The sequence below is a fragment of the Staurois parvus genome, unplaced genomic scaffold (assembly GCF_062004578.1).
Source record: "Staurois parvus isolate SC_StPar_1 unplaced genomic scaffold, SC_StPar_1.0 ptg000927l, whole genome shotgun sequence".
In the NCBI taxonomy this organism is placed as follows: Eukaryota; Metazoa; Chordata; class Amphibia; order Anura; family Ranidae; genus Staurois; species Staurois parvus.
The window spans coordinates 104,359-131,609 of NW_028318723.1; the positions used below are offsets into that span (position 1 = coordinate 104,359).

The 27,251-nt window shown below is 44.3% G+C and overlaps 1 protein-coding gene across 1 annotated transcript in view; it reads right to left on the minus strand.

Moving 5' to 3' along the window:
• RASL12 (RAS like family 12) overlaps positions 1-21,905 on the minus strand; it is a 74,675-nt gene extending 52,770 nt beyond the window's left edge. Inside the window, exons 1-2 of the mRNA XM_089656658.1 lie at positions 21,333-21,905; positions 5,135-5,261 (exon numbers count right to left, since the gene is read on the minus strand). Coding sequence (XP_089512784.1) covers positions 5,135-5,258 — 124 coding nt within the window. The 5' untranslated portion in view covers positions 5,259-5,261; positions 21,333-21,905. The remainder of the gene's footprint in view (positions 1-5,134; positions 5,262-21,332) is intronic.
• Between the last annotated feature and the right edge of the window lie 5,346 nt (positions 21,906-27,251).

Here is a 27,251-nt window from a genome sequence, read left to right on the forward strand (position 1 = left end):
CCCACTGACACTAATGATGGGGCACTATTCCTCCCACTGACACTAATGATGGGGCACTATTCCTCCCACTGATACCAATGATGGGGCACTATTCCTCCCACTAATACCAATGATGGGGCACTATTCCTCCTACTGATACCAATGATGGGGCACTATTCCTCCTACTGATACCAATGATGGGGCACTATTCCCCCCACTGACACTAATGATGGGGCACTATTCCTCCCACTGACACTAATGATGGGGCACTATTCCTCCCACTGATACCAATGATGGGGCACTATTCCTCCCACTAATACCAATGATGGGGCACTATTCCTCCCACTGATACCAATGATGGGGCACTATTCCTCCCACTAATACCAATGATGGGACACTATTCCTCCCACTGATACCAATGATGGGGCACTATTCCTCCCACTAATACCAATGATGGGACACTATTCCTCCCACTAATACCAATGATGGGGCACTATTCCTCCCACTGATACCAATGATGGGGCACTATTCCTCCCACTAATACCAATGATGGGACACTATTCCTCCCACTGATACCAATGATGGGGCACTATTCCTCCCACTGACACCAATGATGGGGAACTATTCCTCCCACTGATACCAATGATGGGACACTATTCCTCCCACTGATACCAATGATGGGGCACTATTCCTCCCACTGATACCAATGATGGGGCACTATTCCTCCCACTGATACCAATGATGGGGCACTATTCCTCCCACTAATACCAATGATGGGACACTATTCCTCCCACTGATACCAATGATGGGGCACTATTCCTCCCACTGACACCAATGATGGGGAACTATTCCTCCCACTGATACCAATGATGGGACACTATTCCTCCCACTGATACCAATGATGGGGCACTATTCCTCCCACTGATACCAATGATGGGGCACTATTCCTCCCACTGATACCAATGATGGGACACTATTCCTCCCACTGATACCAATGATGGGGCACTATTCCTCCCACTGATACCAATGATGGGGCACTATTCCTCCCACTGATACCAATGGTGGAGCACTATTCCTCCCACTGATACCAATGATGGGGCACTGTAACTGAATTTAAAGTGTGAACTGTACTTTGGTTTCAATTTGTTAGTATATCTAAATCTACTAGTGCATTTAACACTCCCCTTCCCTCAGACTGAAAATGCTGCTGTCTGTTGTGCCCCCTGTGCTCATTCCTCCAGAGTGGTATCTCAATAAAACAGGAGGTGTGTTACTGGCCAGATCACCAGGGGAGAACAGAGTTGAAAAAGCCAAAGAAAACTAATGCAGACACCACATTTAATGACTTGTAAGCTGCAATATACTACTTGTTTGGTTTTGGGACTAATACCGCTTTAAGTAATGAATGCACATCTACATTCAAATGGTCACCTAAAGTAATGCTATTAGTTTTCTTGGTATGGATAAGGAATGTCTGAAATAAAATGCTTCCTCAGGCTTCCTCCATTGCTGGTCACTTGATTTCTGCTAAAGAGTGGGAATTACCGGTCTGCACTCTGCTCATCCCATTTACCAGAATGTGATCGTGATCGTAAGTCTAGGCCTGGGGCAACATTTTTCCAGGAAAATAATATGTTGTTTTAGCTCTGCTGATCTTTATTGTTCCACCCAACAAGACTGTTAGTATAGCTTTAAAGAGTATGGAAACTCAAGAAAATAAAATGTAATGCAGTGGCGAAAATAATTATTTGATCCCCTGCAGATTTTGTAGGTTTGCCCACTTACAAAGAAATGAAGGGTCTATAATATTTATCATAGGTGTATTTTAAATGATAGAGACAGAAAATCAACCATAAATCCAGAAAATAACTCATGTCAAATGTTATAAACTGATTTGCAGTTCAGTGAGTAAAATAAGTATCTGATCCCCAAGCAAACCATGACTTAGTACTTGGTGGAGGATCCCTTGTTGGCCAACACAGAGGTCAGATGTTTCTTGTAGTTGGTTCCCAGGTTTGCACACATCTCAGGAGGGATTTTGGTCCACTCTTCTTTACAGATCTTCTCTAAATCCTTAAGGTTTCTTGGCTGTCGCTTGGCAACTCGAAGTTTCAGCTCCCTCCATACATTTTCTATAGGATTACGGTCTGGAGACTGGCTAGGCCACTGCATGACCTTAATGTGCTTCTTCTTGAGCCACTCCTTTGTTGCCTTGGTGGTACATTTTGGGTCATTGTCATGCTGGAACACCCATCTATGACCCAATTTAAGTGTTTTGGTTGAGTGAAGAAGGTTCTCATCCAAGATTTTACAATACATGGCCATGTCAATTGGACCCTCAATGTGTCAAAATTGGCCTGTACCTTTAGCAGAGAAACAGCCCCAAAGCATAATGTTTCCACCTCCATGCTTGACTGTAGGGATGGTGTGCTTAGGGTCATAGTCAGCATTTTTCGTCCTCCAAACACAGCAAGTCGAGTTAATGCCAAAGAGCTCAATTTTGGTCTCATATGACCACAGCACTTTCTCCCAATCCTTCTCTGAATCATTTAGATGTTCATTAGCAAACGTTAGACAGGCCTGTACATGTGCCTTCATGAGGGGGACCTTGTAGGCGTGGCAGGATTTCAATCTATGGCAGTGTATTGAGTTACCAATGGATTGTTTGGTGACTGTGGTCCCAATTGCCTTGAGATTAGTGTTGGGCTACATGTTTGAGTTGAACCTAAGTTCGACTCATACATGGGCCGTTCATGTGTTCGCTGAACACACGAACGGTACGGGTGTTCACCCACCGCGCCCCTCAATGCATTGGGCCCTGACAGTGCATTGTGATTGGTCAAAGCAATGCACCTGACCATAGGCCAGGTGCAATGCTTTGGTCAATCACAGCACAGGATGACATCACGTCATGACAGTATTTAAGAACTGTCATTGGGGCGCAGCTGTCAGACGACCAACGTTGCGAGTGGAGTGGGTTTTTTGTTTCTCTTTTTTTGGGTCAGTGGTGGCGGCGGGCATCATGGTTGACATTGGATCTACTTCAGGGGACATTTTTTTTACTTTTATTTTTAATAAAGGACTTTTCAAAGACTGTCTCCTGTCTACCATGTACCGCACACTCATTTACAAGGGGGGATGGGGGGTGGGATCTGGGGGCCCCAGATTGTTAAAGGGGGTTTCCAGATTCTGATAAGCCCCCTGCCTGTAGACCCCCACAACCATAGCCCAGGGTTGTGGGGAAAATGCCCCTGTCCCCATCAACATGGGGACAAGCTGCTTTGGGGGAGGGGGGGAGCATAAGTTTAGGCCAAAATGTATTCTGCTTTGTGTCTTTGCTAAAAATAAAATCCCAATACGTGTAAATTAATTGGTTTACGTGAAAGTTATAGCGTTTACAAATGGTGGTATATATACTGGGATTTTTTTTTTCATTTTTACTAGTAATGGCGGCGATCAGTGACTTATAGCGGGACTGCGGCAGACATGCTGACGCTGGGGGGGAACTGACTTGGTGTCACTGACATCTCCAGTGACAACAATACAGTGATCAGTGATTAAAAAAAAAAGCACTGACACTGTACTAATGGCACTGAGCAGGAAGGGGTCAACATGAGGGACGATCAAAGGGTTAACTGTGTGCAGGGAGTGTTTTACTGGCGGGTGTTGGTGCTTCACTATAACCACACTGCTTATGACTGTGCAGTGTGCCGGAGCCGACAGGGAGGAGGACTGTCAGTGAACAAAGCACCTGTCCTCCCCGTCAGAGATCCTTGGTGATCACCAGGCGCCAGTGGGAAATCACTGGCCACGACCCGGTGATTGACAGCCGCGGCCACACACCCCTACCCGGAAATGCAAAATCACTTATATATACGTGATTCTGCATACTCCTGCTGTCCTGTAGCAGTATATATATATATATACCAAACTTACCAAACTTTTGCAGACGCCATTTTTTTGTTTGTAAATGATGGAAATGATGGAAATAAAATCTAACTTTTGTTGACATATTATAAGAATGTCTAATCTGTAATTTGATGCCTTTTGGAGATTTTTCCATCTTTCCTTGGCTTCTTTATGCACATTAATACAAATTTTTAGCTGGAGTGCCCAAACTTTCGATCCCCACTGTATTATAGAGGGAAAGCAGTTAAATTGCCAGGACTAATCTGTTTACCACGTGAGCACATAGCCAGTCTGTGGGAGCCAGAATCATTGTTGGTTGGTAGAGGATCAAATACTTATATTACTCCCTGAACTGCAACTCAATTTATAACATTTGTATCTTGTGTTTTTTTCTGGATGTTTGGTTGATATTCTATCTCTATCATTTAAAATATACCTATGATAAAAAACGATAGACCCTTAATTTATTTGTAAGTGGGAAACCTTATAAAATCTGCAGGGGATCAAAAAATTATTTTCCACACTGTATATTGCAGCTTACCACTTCTTAGATGTGGCGGCTGCCTTAGTTTTCTTTGCTTAGGCTTCTTTTCCTTTATTTTCACCTGGTGATCCTGCCAGTAACACACTTCCTTCCACAGGAAGTGATCGACTCACAAGATTTCTGCCTGGATGAACGACTATTCTCTTGCAATAATAGAACCCTGACCGGTCTGCGGCTACACAGCCCTATACACAACAAACTGCGATGTTCTGACGCCTATGAGAACCAACATTCACTTTTTCACCAATTTGATCTACAGTAGATCTTCTGTTGGATTGGACTACACAGGCCAGCCTTCCCTCCCCACATACGTCATTGAGCCTTGGCCACCCATGACCCGGTGACCAGTTTTCCTTCCATGGATCACTTTTAGTCAGTCCTGACCACTGCAGACCGGGAATATCACACAAGAGCTGCAGTTTTGGAGTTGCTCTGATCCAGTCATCCAGACATTACAATTTACCCCTCTTGTTAAAGTCACTCAAATCCTCACACCTGCCCACTTTTTCAGCTTTCAACACATCAACTTCAGGGACAACATGTTCACTTGCTGCCTAATATATCCCACCCACTTTCAGGTGCCATTGTAACAAGATAGTTAATATTATTCACTTTACCGGTCATAATGTTATGGCTGATCGGTGTATACTATATACTCAGGCACAGTAGATATGGAGGCTCCCACAGTGATATTTATCTCACCTGATTTCCCGGCTCCTCGACACCCCAGCAGCACCAGGTTGCATTCTGCATGCGGACTGCGTTCATTTGAAGGGGAGAAGTGAGACACATTCAGAGCTCTGGGTTTCCCAAACATCAGAGACATGATCTATTGTCAGAGAAGAAATCTGGGTTAGAAAAGTAAAGCAGAAGCAGAAAAGAACATTCCGTGTTGGATAATGAGTATAACAGGTATCTCTGTGACTTCCTAGGAGGATGCAGTGAACGTATGGTACTCTCATATTATAGGAATACACCAGCAATTAGTAGACAGGGAGTACAAGAGACACAATCCCCATACTGGGGGGAGTACAAGAGACACAATCCCCATACTGGGGGGAGTACAAGAGACACAATCCCCATACTGGGGGCAGTACAAGAGACATGATCCCCATACTGGGGGGAGTACATGAGACATGATCCCCATACTGGGGGGAGTACATGAGACATGATCCCCATACTGGGGGGAGTACATGAGACACAATCCCCATACTGGGGGGAGTACATGAGACACGATCCCCATACTGGGGGGAGTACATGAGACGTGATCCCCATACTGGGGGGAGTACATGAGACATGATCCCCATACTGGAGGGAGTTTATGAGACATGATCCCCATACTGTGGGGAGTACATGAGACACGATCACCATACTGGAGGGAGTACATGAGACATGATCCCCAAACTGGGGGCAGTACATGAAACACGTTCCGCATACTGGGGGTAGTACATGAAACATGTTCCGCATACTGGGGGTAGTACATGAAACACGTTCCGCATACTGGGGGTAGTACATGAAACATGATCCGCTTACTTGGAGGAGTACAAGAGACACGATCGCCATACTGGAGGGAGTTTATGAGACACGATCTCCATACTGGGGGAGTACATGAGACACGATCGCCATACTGGGGGGAGTACATGAGACACGATCGCCATACTGGGGGGAGTACATGAGACATGATCACCATACTGGAGGGAGTTTATGAGACATGATCCCCATACTGGGGGGAGTACATGAAACACGATCCACATACTGGGGGGAGTACAAGAGACCTGATCCCCATACTGTTGGGAGTACATGAGACCTGATCCCCATACTGTGGGGAGTACATGAGACATGATCCCCATACTGGGGGGAGTACATGAGACATGATCACCATACTGGGGGGGAGTACATGAAACATGATCCGCATACTGGGGGGAGTACATGAGATACGATCACCATACTGGGGGGAGTACATGAGACATGATCTCCATACTGGTGGGGGGGGGGGGGGTACATGAGACATAATCTCCATACTGGGGGAGTAAATGAGACCTGATCTCCATACTGGGGGGAGTACAATCACATGAGAAATTATCCTCATACTGGGGGGGAGTACAATCACATGACACATGTAGAGAACTAATTTCAAACGACATTTCAATCAAGGACCATGTTGATCTCTTGATTTTCGTAGAACATATGTTCTACTTTCAGATTAACTTTGACATGTGTATAAGATTAGTTATGATTTTTTTTCTGCTAGGTGTGGATTCAATGATATGATATGAGTTTGTTCCCATTAGATTCAATAAACATTTTCCATCCTGGTCCACTGGTTGAAACCAATTGTTGAATCGCCCCATTAGCCTTTGGATAATTGAAAGAAGGTTCAGAAAATTACAAATTTCTAACAGGTGTAAGGCCAGATTTAAGATTTTGTGCCAGGTGGTACCTTCAGCTTGCCAGATACCCATTTCATATTGCTGCAGGAGCCACCTAGAGAAACACAGAAACATCTATATGTAGCGATACCCCCAGAGGGACCACTATAGATTAGCAGGTTCATTCTCGAACAGTACAAAGGCAGCCAACCACACAGCAAGAGTCCATCCATTCTGGCTCAGTAAACAGACTAGGGATTGTTTTTTTTTTGTTTGTGTTTTAGTCTGTTTGCTAGTAGAACTTGGGAGGGGGGTCTAGGATACTCAGAATGAGATATGTTGCTAGTAGAGGACAACTCTTACTAAGCAGCAGAAGCACTAGGCAGCAATAGGTAGACTTTAGTCCTTGGTTCATGGCTGGGGACCATGAAGCAGAATAAACATGAAGGCAAGCTTGGGAAGAATACAGTTCATGACTGGGGACCATGAAGCTGAATATACAGTACATGAAGGTGGGCTTGGGAAGAATACAGTTCACAGCTGGGGACAATGAAACAGGACATGAAGGGGGACTTAGGAAGAATACGATTCAGGCTGGGGACCATGAAGCAGAATAAACATGAAGGCATGTTTTGGAGATTACGGTTCATGGCTGGGAACCATGAAGCAGAATAAACATGAAGGCGAGCTTGGGAAGAATACAGTTCATGGCTGGGGACCATGAAGCAGAAATAACATGAAGGTGGGCTTGGGAAGAATACGGTTCATGGCTGGGGACCATGAAGCAGAAAAAACATCAAGTCCAGCCTCCAGTCTCGAAGAGGAGGATCCAGAGACAAAAAGTCCACCTTCATCTCAACATGCAGATCCATTCCCACATGGAAAAGACCAACTTCCCTGGGCTCCAGACTAACTAACAGCAACCTAGCCCCATCTGGGTACACCTTCCCAGGGATTGACTAGGTCCTGCTGAATATTCAGACAGGACATTTACATAATATTGAAAAGAATGCCAACGTTAAAAATGCCCTGGCGGTAGAGCGCCACTAGGAAAATAACTCATAGTTCAATGTAGTCACAGATGTGGCGGAGGAGAGGTGCCGATAGCATTTGTTCAGAGGGTAGCATGTGACCTGGCTGGTCCGGTCCCAAGAGGGAAGACGTCTAAAGTAAGGAAGTCCCTAGCCTTTCCCTCCTCATCAGGAACCTTTCTCTACTGCTAGTTGCTATCCCTAACAAGCAGGGTTTCTTTCCCTACACTAGCCACTAACACAAAGTGCGCCAAACCCAGGGGGCAAAAGCTTAAATAGACCTTGTGACCCAAGATGGCCACCAGGGTTACATAGGCGCAGTGTAGCTAACCAAAGCGCTGCTTCATTTTACCCAGAAAACCATAGAGAAGCCAAGTTTCCTGTGGACCTCCTCTTTAGGTTGCGGTAGCACTCAATTCAAGCACCACCTACAGTGGAGAAAATGGACTGCACCTGCCTACAAGCCTGTGAGGCTCCAAGCAGATCAAACCAAACCATCACCACTCCTGTGATTACTGCAAAAGCCAAAAACTAAATTTACCTAGCAGCCTAACTAGGAGGCCGCTACACATAGAAACATTGACTTTCTCAAAGTCAATATTTACATTTCCTTTGGAAAGTCTTCACCTCCATATGACAGTGCCTAGGCTTTCTAACTGGCCACCAAGCCACCTTACCATGTCTCACAGGGGAGCACAGGGGCATGCTTGTTCACCATATAACTCATAATCTTGGTTCTGCAGAAGGTTCATGTCAGTGCCCTGAAACAGAAGCTTGCTAAACTAAAGGTGATTTCTAAAAGCCCGCTCACATTAGCAATCTGGTGGCAACTTGCCAGCAACAAGATTCTTCCTGGATGGAAACAGATGAATGTTCTGTCTTCTGTTACTACCAGGTTGTTTGGATCACTAGAGTGACTTGGGCCTAATATGTTATGGTGCCGGCTATGCAGGGGGAACATACCAGGGCAGTATGAGTCAGAGTACAGTTTAACTTTCAATTCCTTGTAAATGCACAGTTTATGAGACATATATACAGTGAAGGGAAGTCAAAAGGTAAACAAAATAGTGTAAGGGCGCCAAAAACCTCCATATCAGATTTTGTGTAGGGCTCTATAAAGGCTTGAGCTGGCACTGTTTTAAAGCCAATAAAGAAGAACTCCAGGTATAGATATTTTTACTTAGTTATATTATTTTTGATTGGACCAAACTATGTACAGTGTATACCACACCTGTGAGATCCCTCTAGAAGCTGGACATCACTGTATAGACACCACTACTACAGGGATCTCCGCTTGCTTCCAGGTCCTGTGCTGAGCAGCTGCCCTGCTGCATTGTGAGCACCTGGAGTTGGCCGCTGGGCATGGGTGCCATTCAGAGATTCCTTTGCATTTGCTCAATTATTGGATGAGGTGGGGAAGCAGGGTGGTGACATCATGCTCTCCATGTTGTCCAATCTGAGAATTTTGGATTTATTGAGAAAATACACAGCAATCTCTGAATGGTGTTCATGCCCAGCAGCCAAACTCTTGTGCTGAGAAAGCAACAGCACAGCTTCTCAACATGGGACTCAGAAGCTAGTGGAGATCACAGTCTATGGCAGTGATTTCCAGGTTCTACAGCAGTGGTCTGCCCTTTGCTTTCTATTACTTAGCCCTTAGGGCACTATTTCTCCCACTGATAGCGTTCACGATTCCTCCCACTGACACCAACAATGAGGCACTCTCTCTCCCACTGACACAACTGATGGAATAGTCTTCCTTCCACTGACACCAACGATGGGGCCCTATTTCTCCCACTGATATGAGGCACTATTCTTCAAACTGACACCAGTGCTTTGGACTCTTCCTCCCACAGACACCAGTAATGGGGCCCTATTCTTCTTGATTCCAATGATGGGGCACTATTCCTCCAAAGGATACCAATGATGGGGCAATAATCCTCCCACTAATACCAATGAAGAGACACTATTCCTTCCATTGACACCAATGATAGGGTACTATTTCTCCCACTAATAACAATGATGGGGCACTATTCCTCCCACTGATAACAATGATGGGACACTATTCCTCCCACTGATACCAATGATGGGGCACTATTCCTCCCACTGATACCAATGATGGGGCACTATTCCTCCCACTGATAACAATGATGGGGCACTATTCCTCCCACTGATACCAATGATGGGGCACTATTCCTCCCACTGATACCAATAACGGGCACTATTTCTCCCACTAATACCAATGATAGGACATTATTCCTCCCATTGAAACCAACGATGGGGTACTATTCCTCCCATTAAAACCAATGATGGGGCACTATTCCTCCCACTGATACCAATGATGGGGCACTATTCTTCCCACTAATACCAATGATAGGACATTATTCCTCCCATTAAAACCAATGATGGGGCACTATTCCTCTCATTAAAACCAATGATGGGGCACTATTCCTCTCGTTGATACCAATGATGGGGCACTATTCCTCCCATTAAAACCAATGATGGGGCACTATTCCTCTCATTGATACCAATGATGGGGCACTATTCCTCCCATTAAAACCAACGATGGGGTACTATTCCTCCCATGAAAACCAATGATGGGGTACTATTCCTCCCATTAAAACCAATGATGGGCCACTATTCCTCCCTTTAATAACAATGATGGGGCATTAGTTACATCCACTGACATCAGGCCATTTTCTACTCCCATTGGTCAAAGTCTGCCCCCCCAAGTCTAAAGGATAGTAAGCTGGATAGTAAGATTGGAGACCCCTGTTCCAGAGGGATCCCATAATTATGGTATATGCAAAGTTTGGTTGAAGCCGGAATAATGTAACTATGTAAATATCCATACCTGGAATTCTTTTTTTAAGCTGTAGGAACCCATTGACTGTATCAAGCTCCCAGAATGTAAGGCAAGTTAATATTTCATTTTTTGGACTTTATAATATAAAGAAGACCAAATGAGAAGAAAAAAGGTGTGATTTTTTTTCTTTTTTAGCAGATTACCACTACTATTACTGCCTCTACCACTTATGGCATTCAGAATCATAATCACACTAGATGAGTTTCTATGAATAAGTAATATGTATGGTAATTTTTTCTGGCAATCCATGACTACTTTGTCTGGGATTCATAGATTCTCACTTTCTATATGCTACATTTATTTAATGTTCTCTCATTGATCTCTCACATGTTATAGAGCTCACAAGAAGAAAATTGGGATCTACAAATCCACCAATACTAGTCCATAGTCAACAGTGAACTATGTGCAGGCCAAAAGGGAAAAAATGTGTACTTTTTCAGAGACTACCACAGACCAACAAACCATAACAAAACACCAAAATACATAAAAAGTAGTAGGATGATGTTCCTTTAGAAGTCATTTTATTATATGTAAATACCTGAAATATTATCGGGTATTAAGCAATAATCCCCATAAATCATACCCCACCACTGTACCCCATCCATGGACAAGAGATTTTGTCAGATGAAAGTATTGCCTGACACTTGTAAAAATATAGGGTTCAGTTCATTCACCCTTTAAGAAGATTAGTCTTTCCAATGTCCTGCCCACATACACTGGGGGCACCGACATGCACAGAACGCTATGTAGAACCCTCCTAGATCCCTGATAGCTTGAGAGGAGCTGATTAGCACCTCAGGTGAGATAGTCAGAGGGGTCAAAATTTGGTCATGGCTGAGAGACTCTGCAGGCCAGCCCCTCTGAAATTTCTCCATGTATAATACATAAGGGGGGATATGATCACCATGTATAATACATAAGGGGGGATATGATCTCCATGTATAATACATAAGGGGGGATATAATCTCCATGTATAATACATAGGGGGATATGATCTCCATGTATAATACATAAGGGGGGATATGATCTCCATGTATAATACATAAGGGGGGATATGATCTCCATGTATAATACATAAGGGGGGATATGATCTCCATGTATAATACATGAGGGGGGATATGATCTCCATGTATAATACATAAGGGGGGATATGATCTCCATGTATAATACATAAGGGGGGATATGATCTCCCTGTATAATACATAAGGGGGGGATATGATCTCCATGTATAATACATAAGGGGGATATGATCTCTATATATAATACATAAGGGGGGATATGATCTCCATGTATAATACATAAGGGGGGATATGATCTCCATGTATAATACATAAGGGGGGGATATGATCTCCATGTATAATACATAAGGGGGATATGATCTCCATGTATAATACATAAGGGGGATATGATCTCCATGTATAATACATAAGGGGGATATGATCTCCATGTATAATACATAAGGGGGGATATGATCTCCATGTATAATACATAAGGGGGGATATGATCTCCATGTATAATACATAAGGGGGATATGATCACCATGTATAATACATAAGGGGGGGTATGATCTCCATGCATAATACATAAGGGGGGATATGATCACCATGTATAATACATAAGGGGGGGTATGATCTCCATGTATAATACATAAGGGGGGGGATATGATCTCCATGTATACTACATAAGGGGGGATATGATCTCCATGTATAATACATAAGGGGGGATATGATCTCCATGTATAATACATAAGGGGGGATATGATCTCCATGTATAATACATAAGGGGGGGATATGATCTCCATGTATAATACATAAGGGGGATATGATCTCTATATATAATACATAAGGGGGGATATGATCACCATGTATAATACATAAGGGGGGATATGATCTCCATGTATAATACATAAGGGGGGATATGATCTCCATGTATAATACATAAGGGGGGATATGATCTCCATGTATAATACATAAGGGGGGATATGATCTCCATGTATAATACATAAGGGGGATATGATCTCCATGTATAATACATAAGGGGGGATATGATCTCCATGTATAATACATAAGGGGGATATGATCTCCATGTATAATACATAAGGGGGATATGATCACCATGTATAATACATAAGGGGGGATATGATCTCCATGTATAATACATAAGGGGGGATATGATCTCCATGTATAATACATAAGGGGGGGGATATGATCTCCATGTATAATACATAAGGGGGGGAAATGATCTCCATGTATAAATACATCAGTGGTTCATATAGTGAACTCGGTGTAGAGTTATTCACAGAGGACAAGGGAGCACGCTTTTATGTCTGGAGGAAAAGAGATTTAATCTCCAAATACGGAAAGGTTTCTTCTCAGTAAGAGCTGTGAAAATGTGAAATAGACTATTCTATAACTTTTTTATTTTTTTAGTTGAACTGGATGGAATTTTGTCTTTTTTCAGCCAGACTAACTAAATAAATGTAATACATTTTGCACATAAAATGAAAATGTACAATATACAGGCAGAGTATGCATGAATGACCAGAAAAAGACACAATACATACCACTCATCATTTGTAGAGACCAATCTAACTGATTATGATTTTGAATGCCCTGCCAACAATTCTAGGTAATTTTCTGCCAAAACACTGGGATCTAGTTTAGAACAGATCTGAACTGAAAAACAGGCATGCGGATAAGTCTCAGAAATGTTTAAAAAATTCTGTAATACACTTGAAACAGCGATATACACAGGGGTATGATAGAACAAAACAACCTAGAAGTATGTCAACAGCATTTCCAGTAAACGCAGAGCTCAAGTTCTTCAAAGAATCCAGTAATGATTATAATAACATAAATAACTGATAATTAATTATATTGCTGACTTAAATTTTTGGATCTGAGTGATTTAAAAAAAGGAAATCCTCTCCATAAAGTGAACATAGGCTACACAATGAAGTTCCTAGCCATTTATAGAACTCATCCATATCCTAAAACAACATTTTTAAGGTGGGACATGCATATAGTAACGTAAAGCGGACCTTTGAACTAAAAGGGAAATTATGCTTTATGCCCTCCTTACCCCCCTCCTCTAACACTTTTGGACTTTTTTTGTGGGGTGGGGGAGGGAATCAGGTGCCTAGTTTTGGTAGGTACCCACTCCCACTTCCAGCTGGATCACCTAGATGACTCCCCCAGAAGTTCACCCCCCCGCCCGCAACCTCTTGGGACACCTTACACAGTGCAGAATGCCTTGCGCTTGCACGGTGGAATGCCAACTGTGAAGCTACTAGGAGTCACAGCCGGCTTCCCATACTAAACATGCTGGCAATGGGGGCCCGAAAACCAGCAAGAAATGGTCAAAGTAAGGACAGCGCTGGATCCCTAGACAGGTAAGAGCTACTAACTTTTAGTTTTTTTCAAACAGGCTGAAGACCCTCTTTAAAGTGTACAGTACCTCCGATCACAACTTCTGCTTTTAGTTATGGACAGTTACATTGGTTGGTTGCTTAGAACCCCTGTTAGGCTGTTGTGTCCCACTGGTGAGACTTCCCTTTCTCCAAATGTGGCACAGTCCATTTTAGATCATTGTCACTAGAACAAGGGTCCCTACCACCTTCTATTGAAGTGACAACCATAACATTTGGGGTTTCTCATCAATTTCTGGGTTGGTGACAATGGCCAACAAGAGGCTAGAGAGGGTGAATCTACCCAACAGGGACAGCAATAAGAAAACCACTTATTTTAGTCTGCCAAAGTTAGTTTTAAAACAACGAGTGATATTATAGATCAGAGCTTCTTAAGCAGGGTTCATCCTGAGGTTACTAGGGGTTCCTTGAGCAGCAAACAATGGTGGATGGATACCTTAGCTCCACTGACCACCAATGCAAGGGAGCAAATTTCCACTGACCACCGATGTACGGGGTCACTTCTGACACTGACCACCAATGTACGTGGTCACTTCTGACACTCACCACCAATGAATGAGGTCACTTCTAACACTGACAACCAATGTACAGGGTCACTTCTGACACTCACCACCAATGTATGAGGTCACATCTAACACTCACCACCAATGTACGAGGTCACTTCTGACACTCATCACCAATGTACGAGGTGACTTCTAACACTGACCACCAATGTACGGGGTCACTTCTGACATTCACCACCAATGTACGAGGTCACTTCTAACACTGACCACCAATGTACGGGGTCACTTCTGACACTCACCACTAATGTATGAGGTCCCTTCTAACACTGACCACCGATGTACGGGGACACTTCTGCAACTGACCACCAATGTTAGAGGACACCACATTTTTTGCTATTTGACTTTTTATTTTCTGAAATAATTTTTTATTTCAAGATTATTACAACAAATAATTTTGTAAAAGGTAACAGTTGTAATTATATATGACATTTGGATATCAGTCAGACAACTGGGTAGGAGAGACTAGCAGGAGATAGTTGTGTAATCAGGGCTGTGGATAAGGGGGTACCACCAGTCCTCCTGTATGGGACCCAGGACAGCAGGGGGGCCCAGGTAGCTGGGTGAATCAGATGTGGGAAGGGAGGGTACTTGGCAAGGCAGGGGGCAAGTACTGGAACTAATCCCCTGTATGGCTCTCTCTTGACAGCTGAAAGATGACTTTTTCTCTTCTCTCTCCTGCAGGCTTTCAGCTGCCGCAGAAAGAGCCATACAAGGGATTGGTTCCAGTAATTTCCCCACTGCTGCATCTGTCACCCTCCCTGTGCACCGTACCATTCCCCCTGCTGTTCAGGCCCCCTCTATGCCCCCACTTCCCACAGTGCACAGCCGGCTTCCCTCCTTTATTCCCCCCAGCAGCTGCAAGCACACAATAGGATCCTTTAGGATGGAGATTAGGGAAGGGTCCAGTAAATTTTTGACATTTACTTGCCCCTTCCTTTCCTAAATGAACACAATGTGTGATCGTTACTGATCACTCGCTGTGTTCATTTATAACTGAAGCATAGTAAACCGTGTTTTTTTTTTTTTGGGGGGGGACTTAACAGGTTGGCTGTATGGGGCCCCATGGTCTCTAACAGCAGCCCTGTGTGTAATTATACATGTATGTGTATGTTTGTAAGCATCAATAACAAAATGTTTTATTTGGTCTTTAGTCAACATTAAAAAGTCAATACGAGGGTTGTACCAAAAGTAATGCAAATGTGGGAATAACTTTTTCTTTTTAACTTATATAGGTTGTTCATATTTCACATGCTGGTAGAGCAACTCTTCCTCTATAGCAACTCTTCCTCTACTTCTTTTTCATGTTAGGTAAATAACAGATTCCATGCAGAAGCAATGTGCCTTCACTGAGTTTTTGACAAAGGAGGGTTGAAGGCTACAGAATGTCTACAGAGATGACACCATTGAGAAGAGTCACCAATGGCGAGACATTGCTCTTGTCCAAGATGTAATCTCCATAAACAATCTGTAGCCTGTTGGACAGCCTGCACCCCTCCTTCATCAAGAACGCATTGATGGCATGCTGCTTCTGCTTGGAATCCATTATTTACCTGCAATGAAAAAGAAAAAAAGAAATATAGAGGAAGAGTTACTCTACCAACAGGTGAAATTTGAACAAACTTTGTAAATTAATAAAAAAAAGTTATACCTCCTTTTGCAGCCCTCCTATTGTATTATAAATTGGTAACAAAATGATCTCCCCTGGGTGTCAAATATATTAGGGACACCACATTACATATTCTTTTATTCAATACTTTCTTCAACTTGTTGATCACGCTAATGTACCATGAGCTGTAAGTATAATCCTTTTTAACTGGGGTTTCCAAGAACCTGAAAATTATTTCAACGTTTCCTCAGAGATGAAATGGCTGAGAAAGACTGCTTTAGATAAAATGAGACTAAAATACATATGAAGCACTACCCCCTTAGGGGTTGCTGTTGAATTTGGGTCCCCCTATAGTCCTGCACAGCCAGTAAGTTAGCATTTTTCACACTCGCATTCATCCATGGTCAGAAATCAGGCCTTGAGCATTGGTTTTATTTTTTTATTGAGGGGATTAAACTTGGAAGGGGTAAGGGGTGTATAGGATGCCCAAGGCAACCAAAATCTGAGGACAAACTTCCTGAACTATTCACAGCTTCTTCTCTCTCACACAGTATTGGTTGGAATGCTAGCCAGCAACTCCAGTTGTAGTACCCCAGACCCCAGATGAACTCCTTTTCACCCAGTAATCTGTAGGTTTTCTTTCCTGAGTAGGAGATTTTGCTCCTGTTCCTTCAATTAAGGTGCGCAGTCACTAGAAGGGGCTAATTTGGTCACCCACCAGAGGGCTTCTTCCCCTATCCGCCCAGGGGGTGCAGGGGCACTCACTCAGATCCTCTCCTGTACCACTTGTGGATTGGTCACTGCTACCAGGCCTATCAACTGGGTGGCTCCTTCCTTGCCACACAGGTGGTCCTCGCTCAGGGGACCAGTGAGTCCTGAGGTTTCCTCCTGACTCTAGGCTCACAGGCAGGCCCCATCCCAGCAGGTCTCCTGGCAGCCTTCTTCCTCCAGCCTCACATCTTCCTGACTTCTCTCCAACTCCAACTCCTACTCCTGCTACTGAGCAGACTAACACCTTTTAAGGGAGTCCAGCCCTTTGTCAAGCCTCCTTTTGAGGATTGGCTGAGGTCCCTCAAAGGTGCAGCCAACCACTCCTCAGATCCACCCACTGCCTCCAAGGCCCTCCTCCGAATGCTTCAGAGCAGGGGGAAATTCCAGAGGGGCTGGCTTGCAGAGCCTCTCAGTCCTAACCAAATTTTGACCCCTCTGACTATCTCATCTGAGTTGCTAATCAGCTCCTCTATAGTCATCAGGGTCTAGCTCCACCTAGTGTAACTAGGAGGGTGCTAAATATATACAGTGACCCTAAGGCCCCTTTCGGATGGGGTGGATCTGCCAGCGGATACATTTACTCAGCGTGGGATCTTTCCACATCCCTGCAGAGCAAGCAGATGACAGGTCTGTGTTTCCTCTCCGCTGCCACAGAGCGGACACAGACACAGTCTGCTTATTCCTATGGGGCGGTCAGATGGAAACAATCTACCGGAGGGATGGAGAACGGATCCCCATCCTTCTGTTTTTTGCGTACAGGATCGGATCGGATGCTGGTGGGTGTCAGCGAACACTTGTTTGCTGACACCCGCTGGTCCATAGAGGTCTATGGATGGTCCGATTGGGTTCTCCTGAAAAACTGACAGGTGGACCCGATCGGACCGTCAGTGTGAAAGGGGCCTAAGACGATGTTTCTAGTACAAAGAATGCCAAAGTTTATTTTTTCCAGGCGTTTATATAGTGCTGACAATTTACATATTGTACATTCACATCAGTCCCTGCTCTCAAGTAGCCTCCAATTTAAGGTCCCTATGGCACATACTAGGGCCAATTTAGACAGAAACGAATTAACCTACCTGCACGGCTTTGGAGTGTGGAAGGATACTCACTAAAGCACATGCAAACTCCATTCAGGTAGTATCCTGGTTGGAATTTAAACCAAAGACCCCAGCAAAGGAGGAGTACTAACCACTGAGCCACTTAGCAGACTGTGCCTGTGGTTTGTGATCATTGGTCAGTTAAAACCAATTAAAGCAAGTTTAAAAAGGTGACACGTCTGAGAGCCAAACTAATCTTCCAACATACTTTTAAAATTTGGATAATTTTTTTTATCAAGGAGAGAAGTTGAAAACAGAACTATAACTTTCAACATGTGCCATTATCATGGAGTAGTTCTCAGATCTGTCCTTGCATCTGAACACAGGTCTACCCATGTATTGTTAGCCTTTTCAGGGCAGGATGGCAGCTAAGTGGTTAACACTCCTGCGTTTCCGCTCTGGTGTTCTAGGTTTGCTACCCACCCAGGGGCGGACTGACAACTCATGGGGCCCCCGGGTAATAGGGGATCATGGGCCCCCTGTGTCCTTGCCCAAACTCAAAAAAGCCTATGAAAAAAGTACCAAGGGCATCTCATGTTGCCCCCTACTGACCCCGGGCCCTCGGGCAGTGCCCGAGTTTCCAAATGGTCAGTCTGCCCCTGTACCCACCAAGGACATTGTCCCTTCATGGAGTGCCTGGGTTGGAACTCCTAAAAATCTTAGTAGGTTAAGGGTCGATTCAGACGTTTGCAGCCTGTTAATGAGCGTTGTTGTAAAGGCAGCCAATTCATATTAAAAGGGCTATCAATACATTACCACACAGATTTGAATGGAGCTGCAGTATTTCCTTCACCGCAGTGCACAACACACAGATGGTCCATAATAAATGGCGCCACAGCGCGCTACACTTAGTTTCGTACTTTTCAGTAACAAACAGTAAAGTCTGCACTTTACCTTATATTTCCAAAACTTTTTAAATAAAGCCTTTGCTGCTAATTGGTCTAGGAGTGGTTATTGGACTGTGAGACTAGAACTAGATCATAAGCTTCTCTAATGTGAATAGTTGGGTGCAGGGGCGGACTGACAACTCATGGGGCCCCCGGGCAATAGGGGATCATGGGGCCCCAGTGTCCTTGCCCAAACTCAAAAAAGCCTATGAAAAAGGCAGTGCCCGAGTTTCCAAATGGTCAGTCCGCCCCTGGTTGGATGGCACATTAGTATACACAGTATATGAGTAGGACCATTCTACATGCATAGATATCACATTTTCACTATAATAGCATTGCTAAAGACAAGACCATTACTTGATGTATAACAGAGACAATAAAGTATCATGGGACAAGAGAGTATCTGTTGTACTACAGATCAGGTGACACACAAAGAGGTTCATTTACTAAAACTGGAGAGCGCAAAATCTGGCGCAGCTCTGCCTGGTAGCCAATTAGGTTCTAACTTCAGCTTGTTCAATAAAGGTGTGACAAAGAAAATGGAAACTGATTGGTTACTATGAAGAGCTGCACCAAATTTTGCACTCTTCAGTTTTAATAAATCAACCCCCAATGTGTTTAAGTTACACTAAAATGTTTTTACATTTTTTTCTCCATAACTACCCTTGAAATAACTTTCAGATGTCAGGGAACCCTGCTAAAAACAATTCATTGGAGGGACAGTGGTTAAAAATGCCCCCTTTACCATGGTGGTCAGAATGCCCACCTTAAAGACTGCTGAAAGATCACTGGTGTCATGCTGGCTCTTCTAAGTGGCATTGGCCCCAGAAATATGCAGGCACCATCAAATTGGAGTTTAATCAGTCACAGCTGATTAAAGACCCCCCCCACCCCAAGCAAAAACTAGACGAACGCCTTGGAACCCTGGTTGAAATTTCTGGAAGAGCTAAAAAGATCATTGGTGTCATGCCAGTGCCATTGTCTGCTGAACCATATAGGTACCATCAAACTAACCTCCTGGTCAGTCAGCCAGAACTGAAGGAACCACTGGGAAATCTTTGGAAGAACCCTGGTATACCATGAAACCATGGTTAAGAATGGCCGCTATAGGTGGTATTGGTGAAAGAATGAGCTCACCTTGCATCAGTGAGAAGAGAGGTGTTTCTTGATACAGCTCATAGGTCCTTCCAAGACACAAGAACATTTTTAAGAATCCATCAGGAAGGATTCTGCTGGAGCTAAAAAGATCATTGGTGTCATGCTACAGCTTTTTTTTAAGTGGAATTGGCCATAGAACAATGCAGGTACCATCAAATGGGAGGTCAATTAGCCACAGCTCAAGGAACTTATAGCACTCTCTGGAGGATCCTTAGTTGAAAATGACTGCTCTAGGTTGTATTGGTTAAAAGAATGAGCTCACTTTTCATGCGTGAGGAGAGAGGAACTTCTGGATATAGCTCCTAGGTCCTTTCAAGGCATAAGAATATTCTTAGGAATACATCCGGAAGGATGCTTCTGGAGTTAAAAAGATCATTGGTGTCCTGCCACTGGCTTTTTCAAGTGCCATTGGCTGTGGAACTGGTACCATCAAACTGACCTCTCGGTCAATCAGCCACATCTCAAGGAACCCCTAGCAATCTCTGTAAGCACCCTGGGATACCATGGAACCTTGGTTAAGAATGGCTTCTATAGATGGTAATGGGTAAAAGAATGAGCTCACCTTGCATCAGTGAGAGGAGACGTGTTTCTGGATATAGCTCCTAGGTTCTTCCAAGACATAAGAATATCTTAGGAATACATCAGGAAGGATGCTGGTATAGCTAAAAAGATCACTGGTGGCATGCCACTGAGTTTTTCAAGTGGAAAGGACAACAGAACTATGCAAGCACCATCAAATAGGAGGTTAATCAGCCACAGCTCATGGAACTCCTAGCAACCTCCGGAGAAACCTTAGTTGAGAATGGCTGCTCTAGGTGAAAATGGGTAAAAGAATGAGCTCACCTTGCAACAGTGAGAGGAGACGTGTTTCTGGATATAGCTCCTAGGTCCTTCCAAGACATAAGAATATTCTTAGGAATACATCCGGAAGGATGCTGGTATAGCTAAAAAGATCACTGGTGGCATGCCACTGACTTTTTCAAGTGGAATTGACAACAGAACTATGCAAGCACCATCAAATAGGAGGTCAATCAGCCACAGGTCATGGAACTCCTAGCAACCTCCGGAGAAACCTTAGTTAAGAATGGCTGCTCTAGGTGAAAATGGGTAAAAGAATGAGCTCACCTTGCATCAGTGAAAAGAGAAGAGTTTCAGGACACAGCTCCTAGGTCCTTCCAAGACACAAGAACCTTCTTAAGAATCCATCAGGAAGAATGCCGCTGGAGCCCATTCTTTGTCAGGAGCTCGATTCCTGGTCCCTGGGGCAGAGGAGAAAGCTCCGGCCGGATGCAACAAATTGACTTCTTCTTAATCCTCAGTAATTTCGATCTCTGTGCTAAGTTACTGCTGCTTCCTGCTACTTCAGCTCCAGCTGCTTCTTCACCAACATCTGGAATAAACACGGCACTCCCCTCCCCATCTCAGCACCCTCCTCTCAGCTGATTTTGCTAGGTGTTTAGTAGGCTATGTTCCCAACTCTCATTTCATCACTGCGGTCTCTCAGATTACTGGAATGTGCAGATACACAGCACCGCTGTCAATTCTTCTTGTGTTCTGTTTTTGTCTGCTTTCTTTTATAAGGAGTTTTTATGCCTTATACTGTCAGGCACTCTAATTTCTGTTTCTTTGCTTCCAGACAGATATCTGTGTGCCCAGTTTCCCTCGACGCCTTTAGCCCTTCTCTTTTTTTCCATCACTTTGCAGAAGGGCAGTGCTTGCTCTACTGATCTGGACGAGCTGGGCCCATGCCAAACTCCTTGTATGGGAAGTATTTCTTGTATGGGAAGGAAAATCATCGTCTCTGTGTCACAAATCATCTGCAGAGCTACAAAGCTGTGCCTACTACACTCTTCAAAGTGCCTTTCTCATATAAGCAAATAGGAATTCATTTAATGCTGGATACATTGTTCTAAAGCAGCACAGACGTTAGATCAGGGTTTCTCAACTAGGGTTCCTCCAGAGGTTGCTTGGGGTTCCTTGAGCAATATGTGGCTCTCAGATGGGTTCCCGCTGACACCATTGATACTTTTAGCAGGGGTGGACTGACCATTTGGAAACTCGGGCACTGCCCAAGGGCCCAGGGTCAGTAGGGGGCCCCATGAGATGCCCCTGGTACCTTTTTCATGGGCTTTTTGAGTTTGGGCAAGGACACAGGGGCCCCATGATCCCCTATTGCCTGGGTGCCCCATGAGTTGTCAGTCCACCCCTGATTTTTAGCTATCTATAAGGGAATAATTCTTCTCAATGACCACAAGTGTAAGGAACATCCTATCCACTGACCATCACATGAATGTATCATGAGCTGTAGGTACAGTAATTTTAGCAGGGGTCCCTGAGACCAAAAAGTAATTTCAAGGGTTCCTCTGTGTTGAAAAGGTTGCATTAGATGGTGGTCTGACATTCCAAACTCAACAGGTGCCTAAACATCCTACTGACCTGCCCAGCAGACTCTGGTGTCAGTAATCTTTTTACATACTGCCCCTCTTTTGGAACCAAATTCCTCCTCGAATGCCCCTCTTTTAGCTCTTGGTAAAGATCTGTATAAACCAATGGTGGTCAACTTCCTCAAGTGTTGCCCCTGACATCTCAAAAGGGCCACACATACAGTATCTCAAGGAAGTGAGTCCACCCCTCACATTTTTGTAAATATTTTATTCTATCTTTTCATGCTACAACACTGAAGAAATGACACTTTGCTACAATGTGACGTAGTCAGTGTACAGCTTGTATAATAGTGTAAATTTGCTGTCCCCTCAAATTAACTCAACACACAGCAAATAATGTCTAAACTGTTGGCAACAAAAGTGAGTCCACCCCTAAGTGAGAATGTCCACATTGGGCCCAAAGTGTCAATATTTTGTGTGGCCACCATTATTTTCCAGCACTGTCTTAACCCTCTTGGGCATGGAGGTCACCAGAGCTTCACAGGTTGCCACTGGAGTCCTCTTCCACTCCTCCATGACGACATCACAGATCTGGTGGATGTTAGAGACCTTGCGCTCCTCCACCTTCCGTTTGAGGATGCCCCACAGATGCTCAATAGGGTTTAGGTCTGGAGACATGCTTGGCCAGTCCATCACCTTTATCCTCAGCTTCTTTAGCAAGGCAGTGGTGGTCTTGGAGGTGTGTTTGGGGTCGTTATCATGTTGGAATACTGCCCTGCGGCCCAGTCTCCGAAGGGAGGGGATCATGCTCTGCTTCAGTATGTCACAGTACATGTTGGCATTCATGGTTCCCTCAATGAACTGTAGCTCCCCAGTGCCGGCAGCACTCATGCAGCCCCAGAACATGACACTCCCACCACCATGCTTGACTGTAGGCAAGACACACTTGTCTTTGTACTCCTCACCTGGTTGCCGCCACACACGCTTGACACCATCTGAACCGAATCAGTTTATCTTGGTGTCATCAGACCACAGGACATGGTTCCAGTAATCCATGTCCTTAGTCTGCTTGTCTTCAGCAAACTGTTTGCGGACTTTCTTGTGCATCATCTTTAGAAGAGGCTTCCTTCTGGGACAACAGACATGCATACCAATTTGATGCAGTTTGCGGCATATGGTCTGAGCACTGACAGGCTGACCCCCCACCCCTTCAACCTCTGCAGTAATGCTGGCAGCACTCTATTTCCCAAAGACAACCTCTGGATATGACGCTGGGCATGTCCACTCAACTCCTTTGGTCGACCATGGCAAGACCTGTTCTGAGTGGAGCCTGTCCTGGTAAACCACTGTATGGTCTTGGCCATCATGCTGCAGCTCAGTTTTAGGGTCTTGGCAATCTTCTTATAGCCTAGGCCATCTTTATGTAGAGCAACAATTCTTTTTTTCAGATCCTCAGAGAGTTCTTTGCCATGAGGTGTCATGTTGAACTTCCAGTGATCAGTAGGAGAGAGTGAGAGCGATAATACCAAATTTAACACACCAGCTCCCCATTCACACCTGAGATCTTGTAACATTAAAGAGTCACATGACACCGGGGAGGGAAATTGGCTACTTGGGCCCAATTTGGACCTTGTCACTTAGGGGTGGACTCACTTTTGTTGCCAGCGGTTTAGACATTAATGGCGGTGTGTTGAGTTATTTTGAGGGGACAGCAAATTTACATGTTATACAAGCTGTACACTGACTACGTCACATTGTAGCAAAGTGTCATTTCTTCAGTGTTGTCACATGAAAAGATAGAATCAAATATTTACAAAAATGTGAGGGGTGGACTCACTTCTGGGAGATACTGTATGTGTGACCCTTTTGGGATGTCACAATCCGCATTTGAGAAAGTGAGATACTGTAATATTAAAGTGTTACTAAACCACGGACCCTGCATTCACTATATCCGCTCTCCTCGGACCCCGCATTCACTATACCCGCTCTCCCCGGACCCTGCATTCACTATATCCGCTCTCCTCGGACCCCGCATTCACTATATCCGCTCTCCCCGGACTCTGCATTCACTATATCCGCTCTCCCCAGACCCTGCATTCACTATATCTGGTCTCCCCGGACCCTGCATTCACTATATCCGCTCTCCCCAGACCCTGCATTCACTATATCCGCTCTCCCCGGACCCTGCATTCACTATATCTGGTCTCCCCGGACCCTGCATTCACTATATCTGGTCTCCCCGGACCCTGCATTCACTATATCCGCTCTCCCTGGACCCCACATTCACTATATCTGGTCTCCCCGGACCCTGCATTCACTATATCCGTTCTCCCCGGAGCCTGCATTCACTATATCCGCTCTCCCCGGACCCTGCATTCTCTATATCTGGTCTCCCCGGACCCTGCATTCACTATATCTGGTCTCCCACAGTACACAGAACATGGAAATGGAATTATTTTAATAAATGTAAACTGCTAAATACCTTTTCTCATCAGCAGTATATAGCACTCTTGTGACTTCTATCAGTGTCCAGCCCAGCACTGGTTAAAGCATGTAGGAGGAGTTTTCATTCTCCCCTGATTGTCCTATGAGGCTGCATAACCCCTGAACTTCTGTCTGGCCTGCACTGATTGGCCCTGTGGTGATCACATATGCTCTCCCAAACAAAACAAAAAAATCTCTAACAATACACACCAAACTGAGCATGTGCAGCTTGCCCCAAGGCTCTGTTCTATCAGCAGATGGATAGGGGACAGTAGAAGAAGGGGAGGATCAGAGAATACAGGATCAAACAGCCTTTTTACACAATGGAGAGGATTAACCCCTTATGTTCCACAGTGATTATAACAAGCATGCTTTACTGCATATACAGACTGATTGTACTGTTGTGGGTTTAGTAACACTTTAAACCCTCAGCTTAACACATTGAGCACAATAAAATAAACATGCCTCAATAAACTATTTATTAAAATTATGCAGGCTCCTGCACTTTCAGTGCTGCTTCCCTGAACTTCTATTGTTCACGGGAAAGAGTTAACAGTGGACAGTGCAATCTCCAGCCAGTCATTTAGCTTGTAGAAGAAAAGAGGGAGGAGCAGGGGAGTGCCTTGCCATTCTTGGCTGTGGGGCTGTGTGTTTCTATTGATGCACACAGTGTAGGGAGACAAAACTCTAGTCCCTGCTTGCAAGGGTGACTCCAAGGGATCCTGCAAGAAATAGGCTTCAGCTGGAACATAGACAAGGATTAAAGATAAAGTGGCTGCATAATCAATGAGTGGTTTAGGGTCCATTCACACCAGATGAGGTAGGACTGCACTGAGCGATTATTCCAGCGCAGTCCCACCACATGACAAGGCGAAATGCCTTGTTTCCTGTGTGCCTGATTCACACCACTGCAGTGCGGGCATGGTGCGCTGAGTGCCAGTTCACACCACATGCAGTCCAGTGCAGTTTTTTTTTCTGCATCAAAAACGCATTGATACTAGGTTACATGGTTTCCAATGGCATAGTTCACACCAGTGCTATCAGTTCCAGTGGGTTCTAGTTCCAGAAAGAAAAGTAGAGCTGGATGCATTTTTTTGCACTGAACTGTACTGGAAACGCATCAAAAATGCACCGGAACGCACCAAAAACACACTGGAACATACCAAAAACACACTGGAACACACCAAAAACGCACTGGAACATATCAAAAAACACCAGAACGCACCAAAAACACACTGGAACACACCAAAAACACACTAGAACACACCAAAAACACACTGGAACATACCAAAAACACACCAAAACTCACCAAAAACACACTGGAATATACCAAAAACGCACTGGAACACATCAAAAACACACCAGAATGCACCAAAAACACACTGGAACACCAAAAACGCACTGGATTGCTCCAAAAACATACTGAAACACACCAAAAACACACTGGAACATACAAAAACACACCAGAACGCACCAAAAACACACTGGAACACCAAAAACACACTGGAACACACCAAAAACGCACTGGAACACACCAAAAACATACTGGAACATACCAAAAACACACCAGAACGCACCAAAAACACACTGAAACACCAAAAATGCACTGGAACTCTCCAAAAACACACTGGAACATACCAAAAACACACTGGAACACACCAAAAACACACTGGAACATACCAAAAACACACCAGAATGCACCAAAAACACACTGGAACATACCACAAACACACCAGAACGCACCAAAAACACACTGAAACACCAAAAATGCACTGGAGCGCTCCAAAAACACACTGGAACATACCAAAAACACACTGGAACATACCAAAAACAAACCAGAACGCACCAAAAACACACTGGAACATACCAAAAACACACTGGAACACACTAAAAACACACCAGAACGCACCAAAAACACACTGGAACACCAAAAACGCACTGGAACGCACCAAAAACACACTGAAACACCAAAAATGCACTGGAACTCTCCAAAAACACACTGGAACATACCAAAAACACACTGGAACACACCAAAAACACACTGGAACATACCAAAAACACACCAGAATGCACCAAAAACACACTGGAACATACCACAAACACACCAGAACGCACCAAAAACACACTGAAACACCAAAAATGCACTGGAGCGCTCCAAAAACACACTGGAACATAC